Here is a 27957-nt window from a genome sequence, read left to right as displayed (position 1 = left end):
CAAGATGGCCGCTAGGGGAAGGGGGGGGGCTTAGTTTAACATAGGACCCTATGGGAAATACATACAAATGTCTTCTTTTAGAGTACCACTGAATGGAATGAAACCAAACATGGCATGAATGTTCCTCATGAAGTGCTGACCAAGTGTTGCTACTTTGTTGCCGATTTACTGTTCAAGATGGCCACCAGGATATTTTATTAAATAACGGGACCAATATTAATCAAAATTTGGCCTCAATCATTATTTGGGTATCTGTTATGATTTTTATCTATCTTTACATGATTTCTAAAACCAAAGTAGAGTCAGGTGAGCGACACAGGCTCTTGAGAGCCTCTAGTTTACATTTGGTGTTGGTTTATGAAGTACTGACCCATATTAAGGAAAGCTTTCATTGCATTATTTTAGGTATGGTATTAGGTCAGGGGGCCTTTGGTCGTGTCATTAAAGCAGAGGCTATTGGTATACAGGATTGTGAAGATGTCTCTACAGTTGCTGTAAAAATGGTTAAAGGTAAGCCATTTGAAGTGTAACACAATAATCATTTATGTGTCATTAGGAAAACATATTCCATTTGTACAGTACCATCCAAAACAAATATTCTACCTTTAAAATGTGTTTTTTAAGTCCCAAGAAAAAACTGTAAACATGAAAAATGATTAGTTAAGTACAATTCTAAACCTCATGAAAAGAAATGTACTTTTTTACCTAGTCTTCTTTACCATAGAATAGCAAACAAACATTCAAACGTACCAACTTAAAATTATAAATGAATAAACCAAAATTAAATTCAGAATGGTACAGGAATTCTTCTATGTGAATCAAAGTTTATAGTTGCAAAATATTAACTAAACTTCTGAATGATTTGAATAGTGAATAGTGAGTTTATAGTATAAACGAAAAAACACTTTTTGGGTTAACTCATGACTTTTGAATTTTTTGTTTCTTTTCATGTTATAAGATTGCACAGATAAAGAGCAGATGATGGCTTTACTGTCAGAGCTGAAGATACTGATTCATCTCGGTCAGCATCTCAATATTGTAAATTTATTGGGTGCCGTGACCAAGGAAATCAGATATGGTAAGTGTAATATATTACATGTATCACTATTGTTTTCTTTGTGTCATTAGGTTGCTATCTCATGGAAATACCAAAATCTCCTTTTTATACGCCCGTTTACGGGACGTATTATGGTATACCTCTGTCCGTCTGTCCGTCCTTCGTCAACATGTCGGATATTAACTCAAAAACGCTTTAACCAATTTGCATAAAACTTTGGTGAATTGTTTATATCTATTGACTTGAGCTCCCTTTTGTTTTTTATAAATTTTAGATTTTATGTTTCCGAGTTGTGGGGTTTTATTCATTAAAAAAAGGGGGATTTTCCAGTTTTCGGACAATAACTCAAGAATGCTTTCACCAACTTGCAAAAAATTGTGGTGAATTGTTTATATCTATTGACATGAGCTCCCTTTCGATTTTTAGAAATTTAAGATTATACGTTTCCGAGTTATGGGGTTTTATTCATTAAAAAAGGGGGATTTTCCAGTTTTCGGACAATAACTCAAGAATGCTTTCACCAACTTGCCAAAAATTGTGGTGAATTGTTTATATCTATTGACATGAGCTCCCTTTCGATTTTTAGAAATTTAAGATTATACGTTTCCGAGTTATGGGGTTTTATTCATTAAAAAAGGGGGATTTTACAGTTTTCGGACAATAACTCAAGAATGCTTTCACCAACTTGCAAAAAATTGTGGTGAATTGTTTATATCTATTGACATGAATAAGTTCCCTTTCGATTTTTATATATTTTAGATTTTAGGTTTCCGAGTTACAGGGTTTTATTCATAAAAAAAGGGGAAGATCTACAAATAAGTCAACAAGGATGAAATTGCCAGATGACTCCTGATAAGAAATATAATCCTGAAATGGCAATTTTTAACTGGATTTCAAAAGGAAAATATCGGTTATTAATTTGGTGATGTACAGTGAGCAGCCAGGCGGGCGGCTGCAAAACAGTGTCTGTGCAATTACTTGAAAATGCTTTGACGAAATCTTTTCAAATTTAGATAAGTTGTTTCCTCTGACTAAATGAATGTAGAGATTAATTTTCACAATTTTTACTTTAATCGTTGTTGAGTTTAAGATCTTTAAGTAGCGAAAATTGATACTTACATTGATTTTGGCCTTTCCATTTCTGAACCCTAGATTATCAAGTAAGTCAACATGTCCAAGATCTTCTATTGACTATCTTAAGCAGTTATTGCTCTTAAATGATTGATTGATTGATTGTTTGTTTGTCTCGAGAGTAATCTGAACTCAGATCGAACACATGCTATCTTAGTACAAAAAGATTGGAGTCAAACACACCTTAATTGCCACAAGCAGGTTTTCCAACTTGAAACTGCAGAGTTGACAGGCAAGTGATGACTGTACAGATGAACTACTTGGACCACTTTGCCAACAAAGTGCCTTACTGTTAAATGATGATTTGCTACTAATTCTAGTGTTTTTACCGAACATCTTAAACACTATAATAGATAGACTGAAACTTTAAACAGCAAAACAGCAAAAATTATCATCAAACCAAGATCTACAAGTTAGTCAATATGATTGTAATAGTCATTGGACCCCTTACAGGAGTTGTTGCCTCTAAATGACAATTTTTACCTGTTTTTGCCTATTATCAAATATTGAAAATTTTAATGAATAGAATAAAAGCTGTCCAGCAAAAATGGTCAGTGAGACAAGGTTTTAGCCCCAACAGTTCCATGTTACATAAATTTTCTTGTTGCATCTGGTTCATTTTTTTGTAAAAATGCCAGGTAAACAATATGGGCTCCTTAGAGACTCTCATTATCAATCAGACATCACCATTTAGATAAAACATTTATAGACATATATAAAAATCTTATAATTTTTTGTCTCACCAGCAGCTTTCCTAGAAACGATGAGACATATCTAGGGATGATAGATCAAACGGAAGCAGGACAAATCACCCCACTGGCAAATCGCCCCACACCAAATCGCCCCACTTTTTCACTAACTCGCCCCACTTTTAAAAAAATCGCCCCAAACTGGTTTACCAACTCGCCCCACTTTTTAAAAAATCGCCCCACTTGTGAAAAGGGTTAAATCCCGTTAATTTTTCTCCTGCCAACTCGCCCCACTTAAATGAAAACTTGTCTACACAGAATACATAAAAACACAAATTTATTAGATTATTATGAAATTAAATGATGTTTCACTTTCTCAAAATATAGTTGTAAATACATTATTCATTATCATATAATTTTCGTATTATTGGAGAATAACTTTATTCTTGTAAGCTTAGTTATTTGCATAACAATTGAAAAGAAACCTGTTAATTGTATCATAATCCGATATTTTATCATAACAATTGAAGGATTTCAATTTGTTTTATAGCACTAAACGGATTGGTTACTTTTTTCTTTGAATTAAGAATAATTAAACACTAACGAGCAATCAGTGAAAGGCAAATGTTACTTTCAAGTAAATATCAAAGAGAATGTCCATTCATGCATTCTAGTCAAAGCAGGTTTTGTTGTTGTTGAAAAATTGATTGGTAAGTTTTGTTTATGGTTTGAAAACAATAAAAATTGAGAAATTTATGGCTTGGTTTCAAAATTATAAAAAGTAAAGTAGCCTTTGTCATGCATTTACTATGTCTACTGTGTATCCTTGTGCTGTATTGAAGGCAGCATATCTACAACCAGACTCTTACGCCAGTGTTGTCGTGTCAACGGTCCAGTCGTGGAAGCAGACAGCTACTGAACTATCTAATGACAATCTATTGTATGCCATATATGTGTATTCATGTTCATGTTTCTAGTGCTGACATTTTATGTAGTACTTCGTTTTATGTTATCATGCCAGTCCTTGTCATAATTGATTTAATGTATGTTTGTTTAAAATGTTATTGTTATGCATACTCATGTTTATCTAAGGTTTTTATAGGTATTGATTTTATTTATAAGTGGGGCAGGAACATAGATATACAACGGGATTGCATCTTTTTTCATAAGTGGGGCGAGTTGGCATTACTGAATTCATCGTGCTTTATCTATTTGTCATGAGTGGGGCGAGTTAGCATACCTTATTTCAGCGGGATTTTAACCCTTTTCATAAGTTGGGCAAGTTATCCAACCTATTTTCAATGGGATTTTATCCTTTTTCATAAGTGGGGCGAGTTGGTAAACAAGAGTGGGGCGATTTTTTGGAAAGTGGGGCGAGTTGGTGAAAAAGTGGGGCGATTAGGTGTGGGGCGATTTGCCAGTGGGGCGATTTGTCATGGATTCTACCAAACATTAGGGTCACCATTTAAGTTTTATTTGAGATTGAGGTTGTTTTAGACATAAATAAACCTGTCAAACCTTCATGGAATTTGAAATAACATGTATTCTTTATTTCTCAATTTTTAGGTGAATTAATGGTGATTGTTGAATACTGCCATTTTGGAAATCTCCGTAACTACCTCATTAAGTATAAAGAGACATTTAAGGACACCATGGAAGATTACGTTGATCCTGTTGAGATGAAGAGGCGTGAGGCAGTTAGAGATTCTGCTAAAACACCCTATTATGTTAATAAAGCTCCTTTAGAGGACTCTGCTGATACAGATGGTCCACTTCTGACCACCAAAAATCTCATTTGTTGGGCTTTCCAGGTTGCTAGAGGAATGGAATACTTGGCTTCTAAAAAGGTATAGATAATGTGGAAGATCTTATCAAACATATATTGGGATTTTGGGAATTAGGATATTACATATTAGTTAACCTTGAATCAAAATTATAAGATCCAAAGAAGAAAAAAAGTTTGATAGATTTAAAGAAAATTTATCTTCAATAGGGAAAAAAAATATTTAACAAAATTGTTATTACATTTAACCCAAAATTAGCAACAGGCAGATTAATCATTGCTTGGTTTTCTTTCATTTCAGTACATTCACAGAGATTTAGCAGCTAGGAATGTTCTGTTAGCACAAGATAATGTTGTGAAGATCTGTGATTTTGGTCTGGCTAAAGACTGCTATACAAATCCTGAGTATCATAAAAAGGGAGATGTAAGTTTAAAGGGCAGATTATTAATCCCCTATGCACTATATCTTTATTTTAATTATTCTTTGTTGTTTTGTTTCTTTTTCAGTATAAATTAATTACTGTCCATATGTAGATTAGAAGAAAAAAAGGCATAAAAAAAACAAAATTATGGTTACGTTGTTACGCTGCAAATTTATACATTTTTAATGTTTTATCATGTGTCACTCAAGCATAAATGATTTTGACTGTAGAAACAAATCCAATGATCTCATTATATTTTCATATCTTTAAAAGAGAAATTTTGACAGCAATAATAAATCTTTTTAAACAACATTTTGAACTTCAAGAAAAACAATCTGAATTGTATTCAAATGATGTTAAGGACAAGTTTGTGTTAAATATCAAAATTAATTCTTTATTTCTTAGAAAAATGCTCTTGTAAAATAATGTTCCAGATGTTTTTAAAAAAAAAAAATAAGAAATCTTTAATGAGTTTATGGCAAAATTTTTGTATACATTTTAGGGTCCAGTACCAGTGAAGTGGATGGCAATAGAATCTCTAACACATCAAGTCTACACAACTAAAAGTGATGTGTAAGTAAGATTGAATTACTGCTGTGTATATACCAACCTGGAGATGTTGTTAAGGCCCCCTTATGGAGCTACATTTTTTATTAAGCATAGACTTTTGACAAGTCCCACACCTTACTTTGTCTTGTTAGAGGCCACCTTTTTTCAAAATCCTGGACCTGCACCTGAGCTTGACATTCCTTACATAAATCTGTCATTTTTGGCAGGGAAAAATATACGAAATAAAAGAAGAATGTGTCTGAGGACACGTATGCCCCAGCTCAAACTTTGCAACAAAAAAGGGACGTACGGACGGAAAGATGGAAGGACGGAAAGACAAACTGTCAAAGATAACACTTAATGCAACCCTCGCCTATGGGGGGGGCATAATAAGGTTAAAAAATGTATTAAGCTAATACTAACTAGCACATTCAGTTTACATGGCTATTTAGACTGATTCAAAGCTTACCCAAATAGTACATGCTAAAGTTGAGCATAATTGATTTATAAAAGAAAGAAAGTTGTCGCCTCAACTCCACATTCTGGTTTTATGAAGCTTTATTGAAATTTTAGGAGTTGTAAGAAATGTGTATCTGCTACAATTTTATTTTAAAAACAGTATAGACACAATTATAAATGATTGCAAACACTATTCCCTTGTGCTCACCAGTTTGTCACATGGTCCCTTTCTGGTTGGCTGATTTTAGTTCATGTGGAATGTAGCCAATGAAAATTTAGAATAAAAGAAAACATACAATCTGACATTAATTCACTAGGAAAATTGATTTGATTTGTGTGTTATGTTTGCCTTTAATTGATATCTTCAAAATAATCTGCAAAATCTTGGTGTATGTGCATATTTTTAGTACAATAATTATGATATACCTTTGATACTAAAGCAATCTAATTTGATTTTTTACGAATAAATTTATATTTTTATCTGAGCTTCAAAGCAGCATGTCGTACTCACATTACTTGAAAATATAATTAAATTTGAATTTTCTTTCAGATGGTCATATGGTGTGTTTATATGGGAATTATTTTCTTTAGGTAAGTCACATGCTAATCACATGGTAATTGTTCAATGTTTCTTTTTCATGTATGAGAGTTGTCTTCCCTTTACATCATTAAAATACAAAACTTTTATAAAGAGAAGTAATATCTGTAAAATGTAAATTAGTGATCCATTTTTGGAAACTGAAAAGGGCAGCTATAAAAGATTAAATGAGAAAATAGGACTTGCCAATATTGTGGTTTAAAAGAATAATTAGATCAATCCCACTTCTTTTTCACCTGTTTCATATTTAAAACTCTACATCTAGAATTTGAAAAAAAAAATTGTTTATAATCAGATCCCAGATCGAAATAATTTAGACATAAAAGATAGATTATTAAAAATATTATCTATCACTGAAGTTAAGCAGTCTGTCCTCCAGTTATTAAAAAGTCTAAAGTACTGTGGAAAAAGGACTTGTTAAATGTATAGTTCACATCCTGTCTATGTACATGCATTACACATTTGTTTATTTCATTCTAATTGTATTGCATTGATGTTTGTTTAAAACTATTGTATGCAATCAAGCCCTCAAGGTATATGCAATATACGTTTAAAATAAATGAATAAAGGTTATTTTGAAGGAATGTATTGATGTGTCAACTTAGCCTACTCTGACTCAAACTGATTTATATCAAAAGGAATTTATGTTAAGTTTGTGAGTCAAGGTTGAGCTGTCTCATCAATAAACTTTGTAACAATAACCTATATAACTTATACTTCTAATAAAATGCACAAAAAAATTCAGAGATCAAATATTTCAAGGACACTTGCAGCCTGTGTAGGAACATGTGATGTGATGAAACAGATTCATACATGTATCAATTTTTGGGTTTCCTCGACACTCACCAATGAAATTAGATTTAACATATAATTTGGAATTGTTAACAGGTATTGTCACAGAACTTCATGAAAAAGTTGATTCACAAAGATTTTTATGCCCCCTCCGTGGTATTGGGGGGGGGGGGGCATTAAATTTTACCATTGTCTGTCTGAACATCTGTCTGTCCGTACATCTGTCCATCCCAAAATTAGTTTCTGATCTCTAACTTAAGTTTGCCTCTACCAAATGTTATAAAACTTATACACAATGCTTATTACCACTAAACACAGATCAAGTTTGAATTTGGGTGCCATCAATTTCACCGTTCTCGACTTATGTCCCTTTGTAAAGGAAAAAATTGCTAAATTTGTCATTTCTGCACTCTAACTTTTGTTTGCCTCAATCAAATATTTTAAACTTATACATAGAAATAAGAAGATGTGGTATGAGAGCCAATGAGACAGCTATCCATCTAAGTCACAATGTGTAAAAAGTAAACAACTATAGGTCAAGTACGGTCTTCAACACACCGAACAGCAAGCTATAAAGGGCCCCAAAAATAACTAGTGTAAAACCATTCAAACAGGAAAACCAACAGTCTAATCTATATAAGAACCAAGAAACGAGAAACACGATGCTTATTACTATCAAACACAGATCAAGTTTGAATTTTGGTGGCGTCACTTTTGCTGTTCTTGGGTTATGTCCTTTTGTAAATTGAAAAATTGCATAATTTGCCGTATATTTTCAAGCGAGGGTATCTGTGTCTCATGGACACATTCTTCATTTATTTAACAAGTATTTTATGCTATAGGAACACAAATTCTTTAATGTATAGAAAACTTTCATTGTTATTTGTCATTTTATTCCTCATCACATCTTCAATCTTTAAGTGAAAAACTATAGAGTCTAAAACACAGATTCAATATATCAAAAGAGATACTGGAAATTGATAATTTGATGATTGCGGATTAAAAATTCAATTGTATTTAATATTCACAACTACTACTCCTGGTACTAACTTAATCTATTGATTGCAGTCCAATATGTAAAATATGAAAAGTATGATATCCTCCTGCAAACACTATCCCTAATCTCCAAACAAACCAAATTTAATTATATATATACTCATCCATTACCTCAAAAATGTCATGATTCAACTGTTTTATGTTGATAAATTCGCCTTTGTCGAATCTAAAGCATTCTGGGTATTATTATCAAAAGTGGACAAGTAAATATGATAATTTATTAAAATCATCATAGAGATTCTTTTTTCATGTAGGGTATGTATGTATAAAACTACCCATAGACCTTCAGATTCTGATCTGACAAATTGTATTAGTTATAGTATATGATTGATTATTTGATAGGTGGTACACCTTACCCGGGCATTGAAATCAACGAAAAGTTTATCAACCTGCTGAAGGATGGATACTTTATGGAGAAACCAGAACATTCATCAGATGAAATGTAAGTTATTGTTAGTCTGTATGTAATATTCTCTTTTTTAACCATCACTCAATAAGTTACCCAAATTGACAATTTACTAAAAGAAAGCATTGTTTTGTACCTCAAATTTAAAAAAATTATCAGATTCTTCAATCATTTCAAAATTATGTTAGTTTTAATAATAAATCAATAAGATGTTTTAATCTGGTAAATCAGGTACAGAAATGTCAGATGAGATGTCACTTTGACATTATAAAAAAATGATATTGATATATTTGACTAAAAAGAGCCATGTTACAAAGTTATCAAACACAGCTGTCCCTAGATGGATTTGACTATTCTTTTTAGGTCCTCTTTGGTCATAAGCTCCTCATGTTTTCAATTAATTTAACATTCTTGGCTTCCTGATGAAGGTAAATCAAGAAAAGTATTTCAGATGCACCAGAATTATAGAATGTCATTTTAGGCCTTACTCAAAAACATTTTTTTACCTACATTAACATCATTGTATAAGACATCTTGTTGCAAATTATCTTTTTGCTCAAATTTGAATACAGATAAAAGCTAAGAATTATTCTAATTTGCAGTTTTTTGTTGAAAGCAATTATTTTGAAGCACCAATGCAAATGTGCAGGCCAAAATACAAATTATAAACTTTGATATCTGACAGACTGACAGACTATGAATGGCTCATGAACAGCTGAAGGATGCTATTTAATAGACAAATCATACTTGTTGCAAATTCAAGGGACAAAAACTTGGCTCAGTCTTACCTTATCTTATACCAGTTATATGTATGTTCCTTCTGTTAACAACTGTGTTTAGCTCACTTTTCCTGAAAGGCCAAGAGGGGTTTTGCCATCACTCAGAGTCCATTGTTTGTAACCATTTTAAAATACTTTGCCCAAATTTTAATTAAAATTGACAGGAATGATGTACGGAAGGTCTTGAATGAGTGAACCTCATCTTGTCCCATTCAGATGTAAAAGTTGGTGATAAGAAGCAATCTTTGATTCCTTTTTGGATCATTTTGAAAATTCTTCTCTACAACTACAAGGGGAATTGTTTTGAAACTGAACAGGATTGATACTTAAGTAACTGTCCACAAAATTTCCAAACATGACACATTTATAGCACATTGATCCCATCAAAATATTGAAAATAACATTGTTTCATCTTCTATTAAACCAGAGACCAAAGTGAAATGAACTTGGCAGGCCTGGTGAATAGATGAACCTTTACAAACTCCTAAGTTGGTTCTAATCAGTTTAAGACATGGTTGTTAGAGACTCATTGTAATTGTGTCTTTTATCTATAATCATGATAATATTTGATTTGTTGACATTGTTTAATCATTTTTGTTCGGTTTAAGTCTCCATTATTTTGTTATGCAGGTATAAAGTGATGAAAGCAACGTGGCGAACGGAACCAGATGAAAGACCGACTTTTACACAGTTAGCCTGTCTAATGGGAGATTTCTTAGAAGCTAATGTTAAGCAGGTATACTTCATAACATCACACATTCTTTAAATTATGTTTTAGATTTTACAGACATAAAGTGTGATAATTTTGTTTATTTTTTTTTAAATGTGCTTTTTATATTTGTTATCATTAAGTTTCAATCTGATTAAAATACAGATCCTGTGTCCACACTTTTCTAACAAGGATCTGACAACATTCCATTGTACTTTCTGTTCAAGCAATTATTCCATCAGCCAATGAAATTTCAATCTTTGAATTTTTGAAGGTGTGTATTAATCAGACAAAACCAGAAAGTAGAAGGAAGCATTGTCTGATCCTTTGAAAAAAAGTGTTGACACAAGATCTGTATTTTAATAAGGTTACATTAAGTTGGTGTCTGCTAAGTAATTAGCTATTTCTTTATTTGTTGTAAAATAATTTATTCAGTTATTATTTTTTTTTTTATTAATTGTTATTGTAAATGATTCTTATTTTCAAGGTTTTTTTTTATTATAAATGAAGAAGAAATTATATTTTAAAAGTTAATGATTTTTAAGCTTATTTCATTAAATTACTAAGTTTCTGCAGCTTAAAAAATGTGACTCACGGTTCAGTGAAAAAAAAATGCTTCAAGAAAAAAACTCCTACATTCTCAACCAAGTGAACTTATCAAATATGTTGAAAAAGTCAGACATGTTTTTATTTTATTTAATTTTTTGTCTAAATGATTATGAGTTGTTTCTAGACTGAGGATGATCATATAAATTGATGAACATAGTAGGGAATTAAATGTAAAACAATGCACAGGTATGAGAATATAGGAATATTTTTGTAACATGTAGTCTATTTGGTAAAGCAAATAAAAACTAAATTATTTCTTTTCATAACAGAGGGGTTCGGTGAGTTCAGAGAATACATTGGTAGATGGTCTATATAAGATTTATTATACTGCATATATAGGCTGTAATATAAAATCTTTTATTTTCTATGAAGTGCTTATGTAATAGCATTAGAATGGTATTTTTGTAAATATTGTTGAAACACTGAAATGTTTAGAAATTTTCAATCTTTTAATAAAAAAAGAGAAAACACAAGATTTTATATCTGCCTTACTTGTTATCATAGTCAATAATGTTTTGACTCTCTTTCATTTCATTATCACTTCATATATTATTTTATTTATCATTCTCAGTATTTATAATCATTATACCATCCTTCTTTTCATTTCATTCTTATAATGTTTCCTGTTTTTGTAAATATAAAACTCTTTCTCTAATTCTTACCCGATTTATCCGTTTCCTGACCTGTTGATTATTTTTATCTAATCACCGTGTGGTTCGTTTAATCTCAATTCATTATTGGTCAAAACTCTATTGAATTTCCTTTTGTGACGTCACGAAAAAAGGTTGACCATACTGATGACGTCACAAAGAAGGAACACATCTTTTTGCAGATCATTCGAAGATGAAAGGTTAAGAAGGGTTAAGAGTGTCTGTATATATTGTCTTAAAATCATGAGAGAAACAGATTCCACCACCAAATCTCGTACAATACGATATTTATCCACTCTCTACAGTTAAATTTTAAATATTTAAAAAGCTCTGAAAACCTCGCCTTTTAAATTTGAAAATTTAAATGTCTCGAATGGATAAATATCCTATCACATTTGATGCAGTGGTAGAATCTATATATTTATTTACCAGAGTCAGGGGTATATTTTGATGTCTGAATGAATGATAAATACAGAACTCCTTTATAAAATTCTTTTAGACTATAACATTGTTATTGCTGTATGTTCAGGCAGGATTATCATTTTGTGAACAAAGCCTCTAGTCTCCAAAAGAAATTTGAAGTAGGAAAAGGAAAACTTGACTTAGAAATTCAAAACAAAATAAAAGATCAGTGGAGTTTGAATTCCCACCACCAATAGATAGATAATTCTGATATCACTGAAAAAACATTTCAGGATCATGATTACTTCACACTGTATCATCCTCAGTGCCTCTTCTCAAATATTTCATTTGACATCATAATTAATTTCTGTTTTTTTAGCTGATTGAGTGGAGGGTTATTTTAAGTTGTACATTTTATGCTTCTGTTTCTACATATGCAGTATAATAAAGTCAACAATCATTCTTTTATTATGCCTAATTAAGCTTATAAGGTATTTAATACGATAATTATTTATTAGCATATAAAGTATTGAATATGATTATTATCAATTAGTCATTCGGTAGAGTGTGTGCTTATTTTGCTTACATGCTTTTGTGGCTAAATACTTTAATTTAATGCTTAATATTTCGCATAAGCTTGTCAATATAAACTTGGGACATCAAAATGGTGATTTACCAAATTTTAGCAAAACATATGATAATTTCATAAACATTACGGCTAAATAAGAAAGAGAGCACACGCATCCTCCTTAACTATTTGTTGGCAGCAAGTAGATTAACACTTTGGCCTTAGATTGTACCTTTTTCTTTATGCTAACTGAAAATAGGAGGCAGACCAACATTGACCAAAATCAATAATCTTTATGATAATAACTGCAGACTGATGAATTGTTCAGCTCACAGAAGAATAATGAGCCCAAAAAGGGGAAAATATGCATCCAACACACATAAATAAAAATTTGCTTAGATTCCTTTAGTTACATGTATATAAAGAAAATCATAGATAGAATAGCCTCATTCAACCTTAAGTGATAAATTATAATTTCTTTTTCATTTTAAATTTTTTCCTTAAATCTGCAACCGTACTAGATATTTGTATGGTATTGAGTGACTAGTAGAAAAATATAGTTGTGTAACTATAAATGACAATTTGAGACACAAACTGAGACAACTGTGATGGTATTCACATGCATAAAATGAAATTAGATTTGTATAAGACAAAAAAGAAATAAATAGGAAGGATTCAAATGACAAGATATATCATTGTAAAAATCAAATACATATTTATGTGAGCAGCATTGTTCATCTAGACAAATACTGTTGTAAATTATTTAGTTTGTTACATTTTATATGTTTTGATCCAAAAACCATTCGGAAATTGACCAAATATATGATATAATACAGAATAAATGTTTACATCTTCAGAAAACCATATTCTAAATACTTCTTCAACTTTAGAAAAACTACATTTCTCTTTGTTTCAAGTTGAAGGGAGCAGGGAAGATTTTAATTATTATCCTAATTTTTATTATTCTTCTTTTGATTTTTATTTATTTAAATAGTTTTTAATTTCTTTACTGTTAGTACTTATATTTAACATTATCTAATGAGCATCTTTCTCATATTCAATCTGTATTAAATTGATGTATAATAAAATTGTCAGTTGAATTAAAGGAAAATAAATAATTAATTTTCGAAATTGGTTTTCTCTCATGGCTTTCTAGACCTCTCTCTCCTCTATACATCTCTCTGTTTACTTTTGTATTTACAGATATTGATTTTAATCACCTAAGATACATTTGAAAAAAATATGAAGTTAAATCCTGTCTGAATTTATATTTTCAGTATTACTTGGATTTAAATTCATCAAATTACTTTAAAATGCTGGATTCAGACAAGGCAGAAGAAAATTCAGGCAAAGGAGCGTGTGGATATGATGGCTATCTGAAAATGAATGGTGAAACCTCAGACTATACAAAAATGGAGCAAGCTCCACCCCCTCCGACTGATCAGATTAAGTTTGTTGTAGAGGATGATGAAACTGACAGAAGTCGATACCTCAACCAAAAACAATGGCGTAAGGAGAAATCTAGTGATGTTGAACTTGAACCATTGACAGGAAAAGATGATAGTGACAATGTTATATTACGTAAAGCAAACAAGCGTGAACAATCCCCACAAAATATCAATACTTCAGCAGACGTTCATAGAAACGATGACACAGATAGTGGACATTCTAGTACATGTGTACCAGGAACCTCACCCCCTGATACAGGAGAGGATGGATATTTGATACCCAAGTCAGGACCAGATGGTGGGTTTGTCAAAAAAAACGGGAACAAAAAGAACAAATCAAACAATTTCTCTACAGACTATCGCCATACTGAAGATCAACCACCACCAACATATTCCACAGTTGTAGAAGATAGTGAAACTCTTGTGTAGTAAAGGGAGATAATTTGTGTAAACAATAGGAGATAAATCAGGGTCTGTTAATTAAACATAGTTAATAAGTCAGTAATGCCATTAACCAAGTTATTGTGAATCAAGTTGTGTTAATAAATATATGACCCGAATTCATAACTTTATAAATCTAAATAGTATTAGCATCATACAGATGTAAATTGACATTAATAAAGAATTAGTTTAAATCATAAAAATCATCCAAAGACAAGTTACTGTAAATTCAGAAATTATTGCATGCATTTATTATTGTGATTTTTGAAGAAAGGACATAAGTGCGACATTTGTTATTGCGATTTCAGGAAATCTGTGTACATATATATGTATCAGAGATCAGAATGCAATTTCTTTTTATTACGATTATCACCAGTGGCATTATTCACAATAATAAAAATTTCTGAATTTACAGTTAATTTAGAGCAAATTTGTGCAATAAGCTATTTGACATTTGTATATATATATTTCATGATACTGAATATGTTACTAAGTGCAAGGAAAAGTTACTTTAACTATATTTGGATTGAGTGTATTATTTATTGAAACATACTTTGATACTATTATTTTAGATTTGTTGCAGTAAAACATTAGATTATCTCTTAGTTTTGTATAACAGGAATCAAGTTAGTATTAATGGGTCGAAGGGTCATATACAGTGTATGTTAAGTGATTGAATTCTTATAAAAATTATTAAAGATGTGCCATAAAAAATATTTGAGGACCATTTGATATGATAAAGTTAATGTGTTCATTTTTAGTGTATAAGTAGGTAAAATGTATTTTGGATTTGTGTAACCATTCAAGTTGTACAATATACATGGTGGTGACCCTTAGTACAGGAGGAAGAGAAATACAAAATGCTTCAAAAGTAGAATTGTTAGTTTAAAAAAATGTTTGTACTAATTTGACATCTCCTTTTATGTCTGTTACCATGTTTTTTTTAATTCTTTGTTAAATGTTGATACAAAATGCTCAACACTATTAGCCACTGATTTTTGTTTAAAATAATACAAATGCTGACCACCTTTGCTATAATTGTTTTTAAATCTAAAACCTAATCTATTTACTTTACATAATGTAAGTAGAAAAGTAGATTGCTGTATGGGATAAGTCATACAGACAGCAGCCCATCAGTACACATTATATGATGTGAGACAAGAAGAGAACTGAAGTGACATTATTGGATTAATTTACTATCATTTTTAATTCAAATTAACCAGATTCATTGATGAATTATTATTTTCATTTCCAAACATAAAGACTTTTGTCCAACCTTGCCATATGTTATATGTACAAGGCATTATTCATAAAAAGTGGTTGTACAAACATATTGATATATATATATATATTTATCGCTTTTTTACAAAATTTCCCTTTGATCTTGCTGACTGATAATTCCCTTTCTCAGTGGAGTCGAGTGATATGAAAATTATCGCTAGAAACTAAGGGGACACGTGGCGTTGCTAATGAAATTGACCCAACGTCGTCGTAGGTAAAATAGCGATAAACAGATTATCATTGGTCATCTCGACTCGATTGCTTTTCTCACTTTCGCCGTACCGGCTCAAGCGAGAAAATCAATCTCATTGAGATGATCAACGATAATCTATGAATACGGATACATAAAAAAATAAAGAGAAAGAGCGAAAGAGAGAAACATGTAACTTGAAATGACTATAAACACTATCTTTTATACCTTGTATGTATAATAAATATTGTTTTGGGGGTTGCATTTTTATACAAGGCTAAATTGATAATAACCTGACTGTTAAATAGAGTTAAATATTATGTTGATATATAAGGCTTTAAATTTGAGTTTTCTCCACTTCTCCTACAGTGTGTTTAGTTGCTATGACTACCCTTAAGGGTCTTGCACATTCGGTTCTGTGTTCTCCATAGAAAATCCCACCATCCACATAAAATAATGAATCATTAAAGAATTTCTTGATTGAATATCTAGTCAGTTAATAAAAATCAAACAAAAACTGAAAGTATTTCTATATATCCCTAGTCACTTCATTTGATAATATTAGAATTTATTTTAGTTCCCATGCAAATCCATATTGCTTATAATGTTTTATAACTTCAGGCATCTTTTAATATGCATAAATTATAATTCTTTGTCTTTTATTAATTTTGTTTGAAAAGTGTCTGATCACCTTTAACAATGTTTAATTGTACTTTTTATAAAAACACATTCCACTTTGCTAAGGACCCAGTGCTAATGCTTGATTTTAAATGACACAGATTTAAGGACACATTTATTAAACTGGTTCTTCAAATTTGCAAAAACAAACATTTTCAGAGTTAGGTAGAGTAGCAATTGAATATAGGTTGCTGAAGCGAATGACATTTTCCACTGGTCTAAGACAATTTCAGTTGTCATAAACTATTATAGACTGTCAGATTGTCAAAAATGTTTGACTTTATTCATTGAAAGTCTATAAATCACAAATAGAAATGTGCTGATCATGTATAGAGTAGATAGAGTAAAGACCATGCTCATGAATGTTTGGTTTGTGTGTGTTTTGAAATATGTTATAAACCATGTTGACCTCATGCTATTTACCAAATATTATATTCATGTGTGACAGTGGTCACTTAATTCATATATTGTTCTATTTAATTTTGGGGGGTTAATGGTTAGTTTCATTGATAATTCTGTATATCCATTTGCTTATTATTCTTGCTGGGTAACTTCTTGTATTGGTTCACATGACTTGATAACCCGGGCAAGCTAATTTTACATATTATTAATAATAATAATCCTACTCGATCGACATGAGGGAATAGGACATGACTCTATAGGGAAGTTTGATTGATATTTAACATTTTGTTTAAGAGTACTGATACCAGTCTCATTTTTATTATGTAAATGAAGGGACCATATAGAACTCTATGTTTATACCTTTGTTTTATCTGACATCAGGATATATACAAATACAAGGAAGTCATTGAACATATGTATTAAGTGTATGTAAAAATTTTAGCAATTTTGTTTTTATAAAAGAATTGTTTTACATGACAAAAATGATGACAATGTTAAGTTTTAATTCAAATTAACCTGATTCCTCCAAACCTAAAGATTTGTAGTTACGGCCAATCTTGCCATATTTTATATTTATATTATATTTTCATGGCATTATTCATAAAAAGTGGTTTTACAAACATTCAATTTTTCGGTTAAGTTTTTTTTTACAAAAGATGTATGATTACAGAGTATGTTAATTGATGGTGAACTGTTTTAGTCCAACTGGTTTCATGTTAGATGAGTTTACACTGACCTGCATTACACATTTATAGTATGTGCCTTTTGTTACTTGTATATCAATATCAGATTCATATTTATGTTTCATTTTTGTATTTATGATATGTTGATTTTATACATGAAATACATGATACTTTTTCATTTGTAACATTACTGTTTTTATAAACGATTTAATGCATTTTAAGTATTTGATATGTATTTTAAGTAATGTCAGTAGACCTGTACATTGTAGCATTAATCACTGCCAAACATGCTAACCAATATATACAACATTTATATTAACATATCCTTCATAATGGCATAATTATTTATTGTATATACAGTAGGACATGACCTTTGTATTATAATATTGTTTCTATAGACACATATGACAAACTGTATCAAAGAGCAAAATCAATAATTTTCAAAATACATAATTTTGATTGGTTAATTACATGATTGATTCCCCTCCCCCTTTTGTTTTTGTTAATAATATTCATAACAAGTTATATAGCTGTTAAGATTAGATGTGAAAATGAAATAAATTTTTAAAGCCATCACAGAAAAAAATCCAACACAATTTAAAATCATAATAAGAATATGTAAAAACAAGCTTTAAGTTTTCATCACACTTTGATAAAAAAAAGAATATGCAATTTAACAATGTACCTGAGAGCTTTTTAAATAATTTCCTTAACCTTTAACTTGCTTATTTTAATACAAGAGAAACAACAATGTGTTAATTTAATAAAAATTCAGGATTTCATGAAATTCATGAAATTAATTGACCAGAAGCATGAACAGGAGAAGTTATCTATTTTTAATGAGTACTTTAAAAGATGTCAGTAAAAACTTTGACTCAAATCTAGAACCATTTCAAAGGTAATGATATTTTTAAATAATCTTGAAAGTTTTATGTTAAGTTTATGTGAATAAAAGGAGATGTTGGGCAGTGTTTCAATGACAAAATTAACCAATGACTATGATCATATATATTTTTTCTTGAAGTTGCGTCCAATTTTTTTTATTACATTGCATGTTTGTGATGCTAGGTTCCATCGAAATACCAACTGACCAAAATATTTTGAAAACTGATTAGCAGGTTAATATTTTTAGCTCATTGCTTATGTGAATGTTTGTTAGTATGAAGCCAGTGCAGTGTAATAAAAACATTTTTACCATATAATTCTAGTGATTGACTGTCTGATTGAACAGATTGTCAAGGAACACTAGCTTGAAGAGGTGAAATCATACTGCAACTTGGTTTAATGAAAGGTCCAAGCCATTCTTATATGGACAGGAAGATAAAAACACATTCTATTCCCTGCTTTATATTTACTGTCAAGAAAAACATTGCTGCCTTGTTATTTTAAGTTTTGTTAATTGTTTATTTTAAATGACATATTTCGTGTGTTAATGGCATCCTTTGTTTAATTTTTATTACGAGAAAGATCCAATTATTTCATTTTACATGTGGACAGATTTTTATTTTTAAATTAGCTTTAAAATTTAGTGCTTATTTAAGTTTATTTTTTCCAGTTTACAGATATAGTGGTATCATTAACAAGGGAGATTTTTGATGATTCAATGGGCATCTTGATAGACGAATAGAATTGATAGAATTGTTTGACAATTTGTATCACAAGTAATTATCACTGCATCTTTTGTAAGCTTACATTAAATCTGTGCATGTTTGGTTGAATTTTGTCCAGCTGTTTGCATGGAGTAGACTTTGGGCAAGCCATTTTCAAGAAGTTGTGGATTGACATAAAGTGTGATAAATTATCTCTTTATATTTGTCAATTTCAAAAGCTGTACACTTGCAATACAATAATACCATCAAATTTGTTTTCTGTGTTCAACTCCATCTGCGAATGACAGATTGCTTGATTGTCACTCAAATTGTAGCATTACCAGTACACATATTTTAAAAAATTTGTAATTGTACAAATATTCAAAACTGAACAATTATATGACACCAGCTTTTCAGATATAATTTTGAAGACTCTTTGTATTGTAAATACCTTAATTGAGTTATTGTACTAAGGACATATAGTTATATGTGTCTGATTGTATTTATACTGTTAAGTATGATGTTTATGATATGATTTATATTAATTATTTATATAGAAAAGATTAATAAAACATTGATACAGAAATAGAGCATGATATTTTTCTTATTATTGGATTCATTATTTTTTGTGGATACCAATTTTCGTAGATTTCATTAGTAAGTACGTAAGTAAGTAAATTTTTCTTAGAGTCAGACAAAATATGTACAATTTAACATAGTACCATAAGCTCTGTAGACTCTTAAACCGACTTTATGCAAATAACAATCATAACCACATAAGACAGAGTACATATAGATAAAGTACATACATAACAACTTACATTAATCAAAGCAAGCAAACTAAAAGCACATTTTACCAAAAAGCTGATAAAAGAGACAAAAGCACTATTAAATAATTGAAATAAGAGCTAAAAATAAAACAAAACATTGGAGGCTAGAAGACTTCAGCTGTGGGGCAGCAAAATTATTGTCTACATGAGCTACAGAAGCTGTTATCTGAAGAACACCATGCTGAAATAAAATATTTGAATTGTCCAAAAGTTTAGAGACTCTGTGCATGCTTAGGCCGGGAGTTCCACAACTTTGCTGCCTCAAAGCTGAAGCTCTATTTGCCATACCTTGTAGTTCTTGGTCGTGGAATATCAACTGTGAGTTTATATCTAAAATTCTACATATTATCTTTGAAATTAACCACATTGTGCCAGAACTCAGGACTGGATTTTGTCACAATTTTGTAGGTTTCTAATGCCATGGTTCTCATCCGTCTGATTTGTGTTGGAAGTTAAGATTGTTCAAGTAATTGTTTGTATGTGTTGTTATAGTCATTGCAAACGAATCTGCGATCGTTCGTAAAGTTTTTGTCGAGACTGTGACTTAAGTAGCAGAAAGCAAGACATTGGGATAGTGATCCGACGACGGTGGCGTTAACTAACTTCTTAAAAGCTTAATATTTCAGAAGGTAGAAGATCAGGATGCTTCATACTTTGTATAAAGATGCCTTATGTTATGAAGTTTCCGTCTGTCATATGTCCATTGTCCTTGACCTCATTTTCATGGTTCAGTGACTACTTTAAAAAAAAGATAAGATTTTTTGTAATCTTAATTTCTCTCTTATGAGTAATAGGATAATATATTTGGTATGTGCGTCCCTTGCAAGGTCCTCATGCCTGTCAGACAGTTTTCACTTGACCTCGACCTCATTTCATAGATCAGTAAACAAGGTTAGGTTTTCGCGGCCAAGTCCATATCTCAGATTCTATAAGCAATAGATCTACTATGTTTGGTGTATGGAAGGATTGTAAGGTGTACATGTCCAACTGGCAGATGTCATCTGACCTTGACCTCATTTTCATGGTTCAGTGGTAAAAGTTAAGTTTTTGTGTTTTGGTCTGTTTTTCTCATACTGTATGCAATAAGTCAACTATATTTGGTGTATGGACATATTTTACGATGTACATGTTAGTCTGGCAGGTTCAATTTGACCGTGACCTCTTTTTTATGGTTCCATTGCTCAATGTTTTTGTGTTTTGGTCTGTTTTTCTTACACAAGTGATAGGTCAACTAAATTTTGTGTATGGAATGATTGTAAGGTGTATATGTCTATCTGGCATTTATCATCTGACCTTGACCTCATTTTCATGGTTCATTGGTCACTATAAAGTTTTAATGGTTTGGTCTGTTTCTTGTATACTATAAGCAACACGTCAACTATATTTAGTGTATGGAATGATTGTAAGGTGAACATGTATTTTTGGCTTGGTTTATCTGACCTTGACCTCATTTTCTTTGTTAAGTTTATGCGATACTTGTAGTAAAACTTTATATTTTAGACTATCAAGATAAAATCAATGGTCAGTAAAGCAGGCGAGACATTTCAGCGTGTGCACTCTTGTTCAATTTTGTTGGTGTTGCGCTCGCTACAAAAGTGCCATGTTAGCTGACAGTAACTTAGGTTTGAAATGATGAATAAGGGAGAAATTGTATTTTTTGTTAGTTTATTTAAGTGTGGTCCAATCCTTTTAATTGTTTTGCTGCTTATTTTTACAGATATTCGATATGTGTTTTGTTAACGTCCAGCTTAACATCAATGGTCATTCTAAGTAGCTTAACTTAATCATTACATTTGATAGTGCATCCATTTATTTTGAAGACAATGTTGATTTTATGTGTTTTATTACCAATGGCTTAGTATGGCTTGAAATATTTCATTGGTATAGTTAAACCACAAATTTAAATATTTAATAAAGTACAATTTTTCCATATTCTTATATTCAAAACCACGAAAATACAATTTAATCTCAATCCACGAAAATTGGTACCCACGAAAATAAATGAATTCACAGTACTTAATCTATCTTTTTTTAAATCGACTTATGAGATTTGAACATCGGTAAGCTACTGTCGTCTTGGTTTAGAAGTAAATACAAATACATTTGTTTGTGTAATACAAGTAATGGCAATCATGGTGTATCAGCCATCCGTGATGAAACCGATATCAGTAATGATTGCAAAGGCTTTATCAAATCCCTAATATGTATGACATGACGTCATGTCAACGATATGAGTTACAGTTGCAAAGGCTTTATCAAACCCCATTACTACATATATTTCTTGTCGGTAGACAGCGCATTTTGTGCAGTAAAGTATGCACCGTTTGATGCTAGTACTATCACTTGGACGTTACGCTCCCAGGGTATCACCAGCCCAGTAACACAGTATTTTATTGCTGGCACGAAAATCCCGAAAAATATTTTAGGAGACGTGATGTTATAAACTTAAAAAATCTTTTTAATATAAGTGAGTGCATCTCCCTCATGCAAATATCACTTCCCCTTGTTTAACAATACTTTTATTCCCTTTGGTTATATAACCTCGTCAACGTTGTAAAAGATTTTTGATGGTCACCTATTGGCCTCGAAGCTCAACGAACAGATATTAATTTGATTGTTGAAATCTGCATTAATGGTAACGGTTTAGTGTATTTTTCTACTGCTAGATCGTTTGACCTGTTCTGAACTGATAGTTCCCGGGAATATGAACAACCCAGTAGCGCAATATTTCATTTTAGGCATGAAAATATGGATATACTTTTTGCTGTGATAGATCTACAAAATCATTTGAAATTAAGGAATGTATCTCTCTCATGTATAAGCCTAAACCATTTTCTGGCTTTGACTATACATTTTGTTCCCTTCGGTAATATCAGCTGGTTAATGATTGTATAAGGAAGTGGATTTTCATTTATTTTGGCTCGAGCATCACGGAAAAGACCAGACCCGTTTTTATGGTGTTGTAGATGCGCAGTCTTTAGTTTTCTATGTTATATTCTGCAGATTTGTTTGTCTTTTCCTCGTCTTTCGTATTTTGCCTTTGCGTTGTCAACAATGAAATTACAAAAATACCGAACTCCAAGGAAAATTCAAAGTCCCTTATAAAATGGCCAAATCAAACGCTCAAACGCATCAAACGAATTGAAAACCACTGTCATATTCCTGACTTGGTACAGGCATTTCCTTATGTAGAAAATGGTGGATTAACCCTGGTTTTATAGCTAGCTACACCCCTCACTTGTATGACAGTCGAATAGAATTCCATTATATTGACAACAAAGTGTGAGCAAAACAAACAGACATTATAGGTGAATATGTCAAAATTGGGGTACAGCGGTCAACACTGTTTTTCTCATTTTCAGTTGTCAGTTTATCTTCGTCTTATGAGTTTTGAATGTTCCTTTGGTATCTTCCGCCTCCCTTTTTTTTTTTTTTTTTTTTTTAAGTTTTCCCATAGTACCTGAGCTCTGTCCGCTTCTTTTTTGGGTTCATGCTCATGTTGGTCAATTTTCTGTGTGATGAATTTTCTGTCCAATAGTAACATTCGACACTTGAGATTCTTTACTTTGATAATGGCAGTGTAATTCAAATATTAATGTTTGTGGCATCAGTTTTAATAACACCTACCATGTTACCTGTGTATATGTCATGAACAGATCAGGTGTGTTATTCTGTTATGCTTTATAAACATATCGCTTTTAAAACAACATAATGAATGATATTCAATTTGAAAATGTTTTATGATTTAATTAATTAGGAACTTTGAACGTAGAAACACTCGTGTTATCTGTTTGTCCGACATTTTAAGTTTTTGTTCTATGAAAACCTTTTTAAAGCTTTATTGTTTAGTCTATTCACTGGAGTTTTTAAATTATACAGTGATGTTCTATTAACATTGTAACCGCTTCTTAAGTTTATATCTTTGATAGTACGAGAAAATGATTAACAAGAGTATGCACACTGAAATTTCTCGCCTGGTTGTTACATAGCGTAAGATATTGTTTCCTTTTAAGTTGATTTTGTTTCCAGTTATTAGTTCTTGGTAACACTGGTGGCAGGAATATTGGATGGTTATTGAACATCACCCACGGCTTTTGTGGGATTCGTGTTGCTCAGTCTTTAGTTATTTATGTTTTCGTAGACTGTTTTTTGTCTTTTCGGTGTTTTTGTCTTTTGCTCTGATTTTGTCAGTCTCTCTCCGGGCACTCCGGCTTTCTTCACCAATAAAAACTGACAGCCACGAAATAGACAATAGTGTTAGAAGTGGCGTTAAACACCAATCAATCAACCAATCTATAATGATCAAAATTTGCGTGATAATTGTCATGATATTCTACATGTATTACAAATCTTGCTTGACATAGACCCTTATTAGTCTCTTTCAACTTACTTGATGTTTTCTTTAATGCAATCATAAGGTGAACCAACAAGCTATTGTGTACAAGCAATCAATCAATGGACTTGATTCCTTAGGAAAGGATTTTGTTTTTTTTTTATAAAAAGTCAAATTAAAGGTGATGTTTTTTTTATTTTTTTATTTATTTTTTTGTGCATGAATAATATCTTTTATTTCAAATCACCTGGAATTCATAGACCCTTAGCAGTCTCTGCATTTATTTTAAATGTCCCATTTGCCAGGGAAAATACAAATGGGCGACAAAATATACTCTCTCCATAGTATATTCTATTTAAAAACTAGCATCTCTTTTCAATTAGTATTCTACACACATTAAAATCAAATAAATTTATACTTCGTAAATACAATTAAAAAAATATAGTTAACTGTTTATTTGTTTATCTAATTTTAGTTCTTTCTAAGCATTAGTACTGTTTAAAATTCAAATCCTATCTCGCATACACAAAAGAAAACCAATTATGACATATTTTGTTATTTTGATTGTCTTCCCGTTGTAGTTATGTTTTATCAACTAAATAGATACCAAGAGGTTCTCTCCCGCTTTATTATTAGAATAAATATTCAATATATACATTTCATAAAAATACAAATATGAGTAAAACATAAAATAATACAAATTAGAATACAAATAAATAATTGTATGAAAGACCATTCCCATAATTCCTAACGGTTTTCACTCCTTATGGAAGATATTCATAATATATTACTTCGCACTATTCGGGATGTCTAATTGACTTATTTACATTATACATGCATCTATTTTTTTATTCGTATCATGTAAAGAAAATTATGTTATGTATATTGATCAGATTGGGAAAAATCTTTAAAAAAAATCATTTTCAAAAACAGTGGTTTGAACCATTGGTAGAATAGCTTTTTGACCTGCAGTCATAACAGACAAAGAATGGAGAAGTCAAAAGTAAAATCACAAAAATACTGAACTCCGAGGAAAATTCAATCGGAAAGTCCATAATCACATGGCAAAATCAAATGACAAAACACATCAAACGAATGGACAACAACTGTCATATTCCTGACTTGGTACAGGCATTTTCAAATGTAGAAAATGGTGGATTGAACCTGGTTTTATAGCGCTAAACCTCTCACTTGTACGACAATCTTATCAAATTCCGTTATATTTACAACGATGCGTGAACAAAACAGATATTATAAATAAAATAGTCACAATATGGGTACAGCAGTCATCACTGTGTTACAATATCAAAACAAACAATTATTTACAAAAAAGCACAAAAGCATCTATCGCAAATGTCGCCAACATGTTTTTTTTTTAAAAAGAGGCGAAGGATACCGAAGGGAAATTCAAACTCATAAGTTGAAAACAAAACTGACAACCCATGGCTAAAACAAAGAAAAAGACAAACAAACAAACAAACAACAGTACACAAAACACAACATAGAAAACTAAAAACTGAGCAACACGAACCCCACTAAATACTGGGGATGATCTCATGTGCTCCGGAAGGGTAAGCACATCCTGCTCCACATGTGGCACCTGTTGTATTGCTGATGTTAGTACAAACCAGATAATAAGTCTAATTTGGTGGGTCATATTCGGGGAAAAGGGGACGGGATTGTAGTTACGACAATTGGAACTCATCCGTTGTCATCATTGAAACGGAAACTCCATAACAACCAACTCGTGATGGCGTCAGTAAAAGTTACGAAAGAATGATATCAACTTGGAAATCTTGGTTTTATAGCTTCCTTGTGAGCAACAACCCTCTATCAAGGAAATCATGATAAGAAATACAAGCTCTGTAATATCGTATCATGTAAATGAATTAAACATCAATTAATTAAATTAATAATTTATGCTGTTTCTACTCTGTATTTCCCTACCACCTGTACTAAGACCTAACGGTCATCACAATGTCTATAACATAAATTTCCAGACAAATTGTTACTATTAACACACTGAAAAGGGAAGTATATTACCTTAACAATACACATTGTTCTTAAAGAGGTAATGGTAGACTTAAATAAAAGTTATTATAATTATATAAAATTCAATCACTTAAAAATACATTGTATACACTATATTGATACTGACTTGACTCCTGTCCAAACTAATGAATGAATCTAATGTATGAATGTAACACATTCAAAATGAGTATTTAAATCTGTTCCTAATTTATTACTGATTAATACCACTCGATCATTCGAGAAAATATTGAATACACTCAACCAAAATATAATCATGTATCGAAACTCCTTTTGCACCATAAAATATATACGTAAATTAAAATACTGTGGATTCGTGGATATATATTTTCGTGGTTTTGCCAAAGTTCATATGGACATTTGAATTCTTGGTTTACGTTTATTCATGAAATCCGCCAAAATTGGTATCACATGAGTTATGATGAAAAGTAAAGGCAACAGTAGTATACCACTGTTCAATAGTCATAATTCGATTAAGCAAAAAAAAAACCGGGTAACAAACTAAAACCGAAGGAAACACATCAACTATAAGAGGAAAATAACGGAACAACAGAAACACTGAACAACAACAAAAGCAAACGCCAACATACATATAAACGGGCTGTCTGATAACAACTGCCATATTCCTGACTTGGTACAGGATATTCTAAGAAAAAAGATTGGGTTGAACCTGGTTTTATGGCTAGTAAAACCTCCCGCTAATATGACAATGTCAAAAATTCCGCTAAATGACAACACTTCGTGACAGGAATACAATACAAACAAACGTAAGAAACATAAATAAATAATATAATAGTACATTACAACATGTAAACCACAGAATAACAACGGACACCTCCCATGAATTTACGACAGCACACCAGGAGCGTCACATGCATGGATCAACGTCGCAAAAAGTGATGTATTTTTATGACGTTTATATTACCACAGGTAAATTTCTAAAAATAAGATAGATTTCTTTTATTTATAGACACGTACACGAGTATTAAATTGGGATTGAGTTTGTAATGGTGTTATGTATTTTCTAACCAAGACAAGAATATTAAAACGGAATTGTGTTTGTAATGGTGTCATTATTTGTATTTTCAAACTATGTCGATTTTTCTTCTAAATCAAAACTGTGTATAAACAAAAAAATCCCGTGCATATAGTTGCTTTAAACTTAAAATAATATAAATTAAGTAGCTGATTTTTTATCTTAACTTTTATATACATATAGAAAATAAAAATATAATAACTGTAATATAAGGTAAGATCATGTAAGACCAAACAGTAAACACACATGAAAACAAAAAACATAAAACATAAAACAATATCCCTGTAGACGAACTCACTGTTAAACCCACAGTATAGCTATTTACACCAAAATAAATA

General features: G+C 31.1%; 1 protein-coding gene across 28 annotated transcripts in view; it reads left to right on the top strand.

Annotated features, from left to right (window-relative positions):
• Positions 1-27957, top strand: part of LOC127726333 (vascular endothelial growth factor receptor 1-like) — a 255073-nt gene that overhangs the window by 69587 nt on the left and 157529 nt on the right. Inside the window, exons 18-26 of one of the 28 annotated variants that reach the window (XM_052233662.1) lie at positions 406-510; positions 959-1078; positions 4444-4724; positions 4962-5084; positions 5585-5655; positions 6641-6681; positions 8879-8978; positions 10352-10457; positions 13937-15148. The exons of 19 other annotated variants lie outside the window; for them this stretch is intronic. In XM_052233662.1, the coding sequence (XP_052089622.1) occupies positions 406-510; positions 959-1078; positions 4444-4724; positions 4962-5084; positions 5585-5655; positions 6641-6681; positions 8879-8978; positions 10352-10457; positions 13937-14536 (1547 nt within the window). In that variant the 3' untranslated portion in view covers positions 14537-15148. Of the gene's footprint in view, positions 1-405; positions 511-958; positions 1079-4443; positions 4725-4961; positions 5085-5584; positions 5656-6640; positions 6682-8878; positions 8979-10351; positions 10458-13936; positions 15149-27957 lie in introns of those variants that run through there. 8 more of the 28 variants (XM_052233683.1, XM_052233682.1, XM_052233666.1 and 5 more) reach the window with 8 other exon arrangements.

The sequence above is a fragment of the Mytilus californianus genome, unplaced genomic scaffold, assembly GCF_021869535.1.
Source record: "Mytilus californianus isolate M0D057914Y unplaced genomic scaffold, xbMytCali1.0.p SCAF_17, whole genome shotgun sequence".
Lineage (NCBI taxonomy): Eukaryota > Metazoa > Mollusca > Bivalvia > Mytilida > Mytilidae > Mytilus > Mytilus californianus.
This window is presented reverse-complemented; position numbering and strand designations above follow the sequence as displayed.